General features: G+C 43.0%; 1 protein-coding gene across 1 annotated transcript in view; it reads right to left on the bottom strand.

Annotated features, from left to right (window-relative positions):
• Window positions 1–991: 991 nt before the first annotated feature.
• The window catches only part of FLVCR1 (FLVCR heme transporter 1), a 27,361-nt gene continuing 19,819 nt past the window's right edge, over window positions 992–8,533 (bottom strand). The window contains exons 4-10 of the mRNA XM_004699879.2: window positions 8,191–8,258; window positions 6,897–7,000; window positions 6,140–6,253; window positions 5,343–5,448; window positions 4,966–5,077; window positions 1,779–1,843; window positions 992–1,600 (exon numbers count right to left, since the gene is read on the bottom strand). Of these exons, the coding sequence (XP_004699936.1) occupies window positions 1,526–1,600; window positions 1,779–1,843; window positions 4,966–5,077; window positions 5,343–5,448; window positions 6,140–6,253; window positions 6,897–7,000; window positions 8,191–8,258 (644 nt within the window). The 3' untranslated portion in view covers window positions 992–1,525. The remainder of the gene's footprint in view (window positions 1,601–1,778; window positions 1,844–4,965; window positions 5,078–5,342; window positions 5,449–6,139; window positions 6,254–6,896; window positions 7,001–8,190; window positions 8,259–8,533) is intronic.

Below are 8,533 nucleotides of genomic sequence, written 5' to 3'. Positions count from 1 at the left end.
CCTCCTAGCCTGCCCTCTCCAGGCCCCACAGAAGTGGCAGCTTCAGTCCCCATTCTGCTCTCTTTGGTAAATCATCAAGCTCACACGCATTTCTTCCTAACATCCTCTCTGACTCTCCCTTCCTGCTCTAAACAACAATTCTGAAGTGCAGGCCTTACAGGAGCTAGGAATCCTGAAGAGGCACCCACTGGCTGCAGACACACCCAGAGGCGGCCATCAGCACACGGCCCGTGCTGTGAGGAGGGCGAGAACATTGCCCAGCTCCACTGCCATGCCCTTGGGAGGGGAACACAAGACTGTGACCCCCATGCTTGCTGCCTCATGAATGCACAAAACAGGTAGGATCACCACAATTGTTGTAAGGATGGAATGCCAGCGCACGGTTCATGAGGAGCCAGTGTGCCTGTCACAGAGCACGCTACAACCCAAGGAGTGGGAGGAATGGAAGCAACCACGGAGGTTGCCTGGCAGCCTGGCCCAGGCAGCGACCTTTTGTTGGGCTCCTGGCGGCAGATAGGATATTGTACTCACAGGCTGAGGGGGGCTTGTCAGCACATGGACAAGTAGCCACATAGGAGTATTTTATATACTGGGCTCCATTAAATACTCTATATCTAAACAGCTTGTCTTCCTTCATGATTTTCGGGGAATGGGCCCCTATGTTATCATTTCAGAAAGGCTTCCGAGCTTTATTTTCTGAAAACAAAACAAACACTACCTATTTGGGAAAAAGTCATGGGACTTCAAAAAGTCCTGGGAAATTTTTGTTATGATTTCAATTTGTTTTCCACATGACTTTCAGAAAAGAAAAAAACTCACTACCATTGATTGAGTCCATTCCGACTCATCGCGAGCCTTTAGGGCAGAGTGGGTGAGGGTGGGGTTGTGGCTGTGCACTGGGTCACTAACCACAAGGTTAGCCGTTTGAAACCACCAGTCACTCCTTGGGAGAAGGACTAGGCTTTCTACTCTTACAGAGTTACATCTCAGAAACACACAGGGGCAACTCTACCCTGTCCTATCAGACTCACTGCCATTGAGCTAATGCCAAATCACAGAACAGCGTAGACCCTTGAGGACAGTGTAGAACTGCCCCTGTGAGTGAGTTCCTGAGACTGTCACTGATTTCAGGAGTAGAAACCTCCTCTTTTCCTGAGGAGCAGTTAGAGATCTTATTATGTATCATAGCCCAATTTGTAACCACTACACCATCAGGGCTCCTACAAATTTTGAATGCCAAAAAGCTTACTTTCAGGCAGAAAGTAGAAAACTAAGCATGGGACATTCATTAGATAAATGGTAATATTAAAATAATCATATGTGCTTTATGCAAAAGTAATTGTGTATTTGGAGTTCACATAGTAATCAATTGTCAAGTAACTGTTCAATCTCCATCATTTAAAAACCAAGCTTCAAAATAAAAAAAAACCAAGCCTCAGTGCCAATGCACTTCTCCAAGGATCATTACATCGTATCTCACTTGTCACATGATATCATTTGGGCACGTTTCATTCTGCCTTGTATCTCAAATTGCCGACTCTGAGTGCTTGGACAACATAACTGTTTTTGTTTCTTGATCTGTGGGACTTCCAACAGGCACCTGTAGAAAGAATCAGAAGATAAAACATTTATGATATCTGGCATATCCAATTATTATGGATCTATGGCTAGCTTGGAACAACACAAACAAAAATGCCAGTTGATCATCTAGCTTGATTTCATACTTATTATGTGCAAAATGTTTTCAATAATATATCATACAAATGTCCATTACTTACAGCTTTAATATCACTTGTAATTCCTATGTTTATGTTGTGTCTTCTCAAATCAGACTTGATTAATGCTGAAATGAAGAAGCATAGGGGGTTATCATATAGTATAGGTGAATATGCTTTTCTCTGAAGAATACAAAGTCTTTTAGATATTGTCAGATTTACACACTATGTTGGGGTTAGGCCCTGCCTCGTGGGTTCCAATTTATAGCAGCCCTACTTACAATGGAACGGAACATCGTCTGCTCCTGTGCCACCCTTACAAACGATAGGTTCAAATCCTTTGTTGAACCACTGTTTTGACGGACCCTCTAATTTACCAAGCATGATAGATACCCTTTTTCCAGGGATTGGCCTCTGCGGACACTAATCCAGAGCCACACCTCTGCCCCTGAGTCCATTCTGATTCAGCATGAACCTACGGGACAGAGTGGAACGGACCCTTTGGGTTTGAGACTGTAATCTCTACAGGTGCAGACAGCCTCGTCGTCTTCTCTCAGAGTCCCTGGTGAGTTTGAACGGCTGACTTTGCGGTTAACAGCCCAACGGTGAGCACTATGACAGCAGAGCTTTTCTTAACATTATGGAGTCGATTTCCAACTCACAGTCACCCCACAGCACGGAGTGGAACCACTCCTGTGGTTTCCGAGGCTGTCAGTGGGGTTGACTCAAATGTCTCATCTTAATGGGAGTATGAAGACTCATTTTTCTCCCATGGAATGGCTGGTGGTTTTGAACTGCTGACCTTGTGGTCAGCAGCCCAATGTGTAACCACCCCTGCTACCCAAGTTGCTCACAGCTGTACCAATAGGTACCATCGGGATGAATAGAGAGAAGGATGGTAGCTATGGAGTCTATGGAAATCGACTCCAAAAACAGGTTTTTTTTTTGCGGGGGTGGGGGTGGGGGTTGGTCCTGGATCCACAATCAATGCTCACGGAAACAGCAGTCAGACAATATATGGCCTTGGGTACAGCTGCTGCCAAAGAGGTCTCGTAAGTGCTGAAGAGCAAGGCTGTTCCTGTGAGGGCTAAGGTGCACCTGACACAAGCCACTGTGTTTTCCGTGGCCTCAGAGGCATGTAACATTGGACACTGAATACAAAGACGGAAGCAGAGTCGATGTCTTGAAACCACGGTGTTGGTGAAAAACCCTGAAAGTTAGTTCTGAGTCATTCTTCCGCATAGATTCTCCCCTTGAACCAAGTCAGAGCCAGATGCCAGAAACAATTCCCCGTCTAGCTTTCATGGTGGGAAAGGGATGCCAAAGAAATGAGCAAAGTGAAATGACAGGAGGGGCCAGCAGGGGCCTGGAAGCAATAGAAGATGCAAGCTTTACTTCTAAATCCATTTTTATGCCCGTGTGCACGGTCAAACTATGGAGGAAAGGTCTTTGACAATCTCTTCCCCCTACTCTCTTTCCTGTCTGTTCTGATGATGTGTCTGCAGTGCAACAACAGGCTGCCCCTGCCCCGGGCAAGCCCTCGCACTGCCGTAATAGCTGCTTCCTAGCTGCGGCGTACGGTACCAGCAGCTTTCCGGGAACATCTCAGCTAATCCTCAAAGGAGCCCTGTGAAGCACCATTTGAGCAGAGTGCCACCATCCCTACCGTCTGTTTCCCAAGTGAGCCATCCCCGTAGGGGAAGCTCTGTGCCCTTCAAGTGAATGATTTGACAGAACTCCTCCATCCAGCACCTCAGTAATCCCCACCAGGTTACCGGGGTGGAGCAGGTAAAAAGAATAGATGAGACTAACACGAGAGGGACTGGTCAGTTTTGCCATTCCACTGGGGATACAGTGAGCCACCTCAGAAGCAGGAACAGACACAGAGTGCGTATCGGGTCCCCCTGGGGAGTGGCAGGAGCAGCAGAGTGGCCACCCGGTGCACTGAGGACAGCTCAGAGCCCTTGGGCCCCGTGGCTGACAAGCTGCAGACCAGAGAGAGATGTTTGTGCTTGCTGGCATGGCTGAGGAGAGGCCATGTGGTTATAAGGACTGTATCCTTTTTTTTTTTTAAATTTAATCATTTTATTCGGGGCTCGTACAATTCTTATCACAATCCATACATACATCCATTGTGTCAAGCACATTTGTACACTTGTTGCCATCATCATTCTCAGAACATTTGCTTTCTACTTGAGCCCCTGGCATCAGCTCCTCATTTTTCCCCTCCCTCCCTGATCCCCCTCCCTCTTGAACCCTTGATAATTTATAAATTACTATTATTTTGTCATATCTTACATTGAAGGACTGTATCCTTAATGTTTTTTTTATCCTGATTTCCCTAATTTTTGTTTTCTTTTCTTAACTTTGAACCTGTTAACTTCCCTAATAAGGCCCATAATTATGAATGCTACCTGTGAACTGTCTTTGCAAGAAATGATCAACAGAGCGTGCTGGGGAGGGATGGTAGGTATCAGAGTAGGGAAAGCAAGTTGGAGGTGGGGGCAAGGCTGACTTTTGCTGCAAGGATCGGCTTGGGCCGGGTAGGGTTGGGTTCTCTTTCCCTCTGTGTAACCAGAGTCAGACAGGCCCGCCCCACACCATCTCTTCTGCCGCCTCAATAATGACTGTCACGCTTGGTTCCTCTCTCTCTCTCTCTCTCTCTCATAATAAAGACTGGATCTATGTGTTTAAATGGCAAGTGCTTTTTTTAACACCCCTTATCATAAAGCAGAAAACTGAGGACTGGAGAGGTTAAATAGCCTGTGTAAAGTCACACTGCTGGAAAGCAGGGGATCCCAGCTTGTCTTCAGGTCTGTGCTGACCCCGCTGACGAGAAGCCCTGAGAACGAAGTGGATAACCAACTGAGCTGCTCACCATAGGAAGAGAACCCACGGGGGACTGAGGGAGAGCAATGATGCTGTGTGCTCCATCGGGAGTGGACCCTCCAGGGGCAGGTCTGCTTTCTCTTACAGCACTGCTGAGTCAGAATGGACTCGATTCGATGGTAACGAGTCTTGAGTTTTGTTACAGGGCTTTTATTTTCCATGATAGAAACAGGATAGCATTTGACGCATGAAAAATGACTTGACAAATCCATATCCTTAGAAGAAAAGAAGTAACAGGCTCTTATTTTCAACCTCACTCACCCGGCCCCTGGGGTGGCCACTGCGAAGCAGGGTACATGAAAAGTCAACATACAGACAGCATGACGCAAGTACTTTTTGTCATGAAAGTCCACCGACTGACCTGTTAAAATGATGCCTACGAACATCCAGATACAGAGGAAAAGATTCCCTCCAAAAGGACTATAGGCTGATATGAGCTTTTCTTGTGCCAATGTGAACAGGATTCCAAAGATCTAAAAAGGAGAAATGCTTTCTATTAATTCTGCCTCTTGAAAAGAAGTATAGAGGGGTTTCCGAGAACTTTCTTTAACACATTTTATTTGTATCGTGTAACATAAAAAAAATTCATTAAAAACAAAAACAAAACCCCATTCATGAAGAGGCAGCATTGTTCAAACAAAAGCTGTGTCCAACTCATTGTCCATTTCTTCAGCTTTCGACTAGAATGCCAGGCATGTTTCCTAATCATCCCAGGTCTAGGAGAAATCGAAGGATTACCTGCGCAGCAGCATTAAGAAGACCTGACGAAGTGCCTTCCGACTCAGGGTAAGTGATTTCAACAGCAAATTCAAACCCCAATGGTAGGTAACCAGTCATGAAGAAACTAGGAAAAATAAATCCAGAATTAGAGAAAGAACTATTGACAGGACAATATCACATACCCATGCAGTTGCTCTGTCTCTCAAGTCTCTTATAACAATCAAATAAGTGAACATTATGAATTCCTATGTGAAATGAAGACTATTCTGATTGGTCAATCAGCCCAGGGTCTCAGGACATAAAGAGCAGAGTAATCCCTACTTTTTTGCCCCCAAAGAAAAATTTACCTCTAGTTTTCTAAGTGAACTATCTCTCTAACCAAATAACGCTACCAGGATTAAACAAAGCATATCCGTTTTTCACTTACAGCATACCAAAAATCAATGTCACACCACAGTTCCATGCACACAGCAGATCCTTCAAGATTTAAAATATTTTAAAATCTTTAGATAAATGGAAAGTTTTATTTATTTATTTAGTTTAACATTTTATTAGGGGCTCATACAACTGTTATTCCAATCCATACACACATCTATGGTGTAAAGCGCATTTGTACATCATTTCTCAAAACATTTTCTCTCCACTTAAACCCCCGACATTAGGTCCTCATTTTCCCCTCCCTCCCCACTCCCCCCTCCCTCGTGAGCCCATGATAGTTTATAAAATGGAAAGTTTTATAAAACTGGAGTTAAGAAACAACATTTTAGAACTGAGATAGCATGATGTCATTCCTCCTGAACATGTTCAACGCTTACCCAAGTATTCCTCCAGTAATGAACACAATGATGAGGTAGATGACATGGTCCAGTGTAAAAGTAAATATAACCATTCCAACAAAGGACAAAATGTAGACGATCAGAGTAGTCTGTCTAAAGCAAAAACAAAACCATCATTAATGTTTTGGTTCTTCCAGGCATATAATAATCCTATGTTTGCTTTTGTTCTGGCCAGCCAACAATAAACTCTTTGGTTTTCACAATTTATACTTTCTTGTCCATGAAAAATAACCTAAAGTGTAGGGGGAGGAAAACTTGACAACTACATAGCTGGTAAAGGGTTTCATGTCCAGAATATAACAATAACTCCTACAGCTTAACAGCAGAGAGCCAAACAATCCAATTTAAAATGAGACAAAGAGCTTGAACAGCCCTCTCCCCGACAAAGCAACACAGATGGCTGAGCTCGATGTCCACAGTTGTGCATCACAGAGCAATTCAGCACAGTCGCATGGATTCCAGTGCGCTTGAGAACAGACGCAGTCTCTCCTGAAGTGGTCTGTGTGAGTCTTAACAGAGAAAGTGGTGCACAATACAGGTCCCCCCAAAATCAATACGACCAATGAGGTAGATGAGGAACTTGTGCACCACTGAAATCGTGCAAAAATGAAAGAAATTGGAGTGTCCACGTCTTTACATAATAATACTTAGATTTTTTTTTAAAAAAGAATTCTAAGTAAAGCTTCTTTTAAAATTGATGCCTGTGGACACCATGCATTTATCTTCATATACTTACTTGTATCTTTTGGTGTAATCCAACCATAAACCACAAAGAATAGAGCCCACCATTCCAGCCACGACCAGAACCAGTCCAATCCTTCCAGCATTTACTTCTTCTCCCTTAAAACAATTTCCATGAACAATTAACTCACACATCTTTAACATAGTGCTAATAGACCTTTTCATAGTTGATAGTAATAATCAGATAAAACTTAAGCATATAATGATATAATAATACCATGAAAGACGCAGTACGAGTGAGGATGAATGCGGTAGTGAGCAATTTAAGAACATATCGTCTCTTTTAAGACTGGGGGTGAAAACCTAAAATATGAAAGATGTAAAACAGGAAAAGTTTCCTTGGTCTTCCAAAAATTAGAAGCACAAGTATTCTTCCATAATTCAAACATGTGAAAAGGAGGCTAATCTGTTAACATCTACATATTCTAACAGGTCAGTAAATCCCTGGGATTTACTTCCCTACATTTGTATTGGTAGCTCCTAAATTTTTTTATTTAAAAAAATTTTTTTTAATTCAAAGATCACTTTATTGAGGGCTCTTACAACTCTTATGACAATCCATACATCAATTGTATCAGGCATATTTGTACAGATGTTGCCATCATTCTTTTCTAGACATTTACTTCCTATTGAGCTCTTGATATCAGCTTCTCTTTTTTCTCTCCCCCCATGACCCCGTGATTGATTATAAAGTATTATTTTCATATCTCACACCAACTGCTGTCTCCCTTCCCCCATGGTTTCTGTTTCTCTTCCCTCTGGATGGGGTGTGTGTGTGGTTATGTGTCGCTCATTGCAATAGGTTCCTCTTCCTCCCCACCTCTCACCCCTTCCCCCTACCCTCCTGGCATAGCTATTCCCATTCCTGTTCCTGGATTCCATGTGTCCTGAGCTTTATCTCTTATCTATACCTGTGTACCTGCTCTGGTCCAGTCCAGAGTGAGAAGCAGCACTGGGGTCATGAGAGTGGGGGGTGAGGAAGCCTCCAGGAACCAGAGGAATGTGTGTTCCAGGGGTGCTTTACTGCACTCTTAGTAAATTCTTTTCTTTTTTTAAATACAGTATTGTTATAAGAATAATAACCTCAAACCAAAACCAAAACCAAAAAAGAATAATAACCTCTGATTTCTGTGTTTTACAATTGGATTAAATATTTTCTCAATGGAAACAAATGTAAATCTTTTATAACACAGTCAGAATCCTGAATCTTATGGTCATGCTAATAAGAAGCTCAAGCAATATGGAAACATTCTCGGCAGACATGTAATACAACATAAGCAGAAGCTTACCTTATGATATGTCAATATCATTTGATTCAATAGTGTTGATACTGAATAAAAGGCCCCAGTCATGATACCTACATAATAATAAACAGAAAACCATAAATTTCCCATTTACCAGTTCATAAAACAAAATAGGATTCTTTGTGATATTTTAAAATATATAATGTATGACACAGACAGGTCCCTGGGTGGCACAAATGTTTTGCTCTAACAGATAAAAACATAGTAGCAATCTTAGTTTAATTATCTAGTGCAGCAGAACAGCAGGGGAGGGGAGTAGCAAGATCCCCAGGGAATGATGAGGGTGGACATTGGAGACAGGGCATGGTGCCCCAACAGTCTAGACTGG

This window comes from Echinops telfairi, unplaced genomic scaffold (genome assembly GCF_000313985.2).
Source record: "Echinops telfairi isolate 266 unplaced genomic scaffold, ASM31398v2 ScPeMD7_7424;HRSCAF=8462, whole genome shotgun sequence".
Taxonomy (NCBI): Eukaryota; Metazoa; Chordata; class Mammalia; order Afrosoricida; family Tenrecidae; genus Echinops; species Echinops telfairi.
This window is presented reverse-complemented; position numbering and strand designations above follow the sequence as displayed.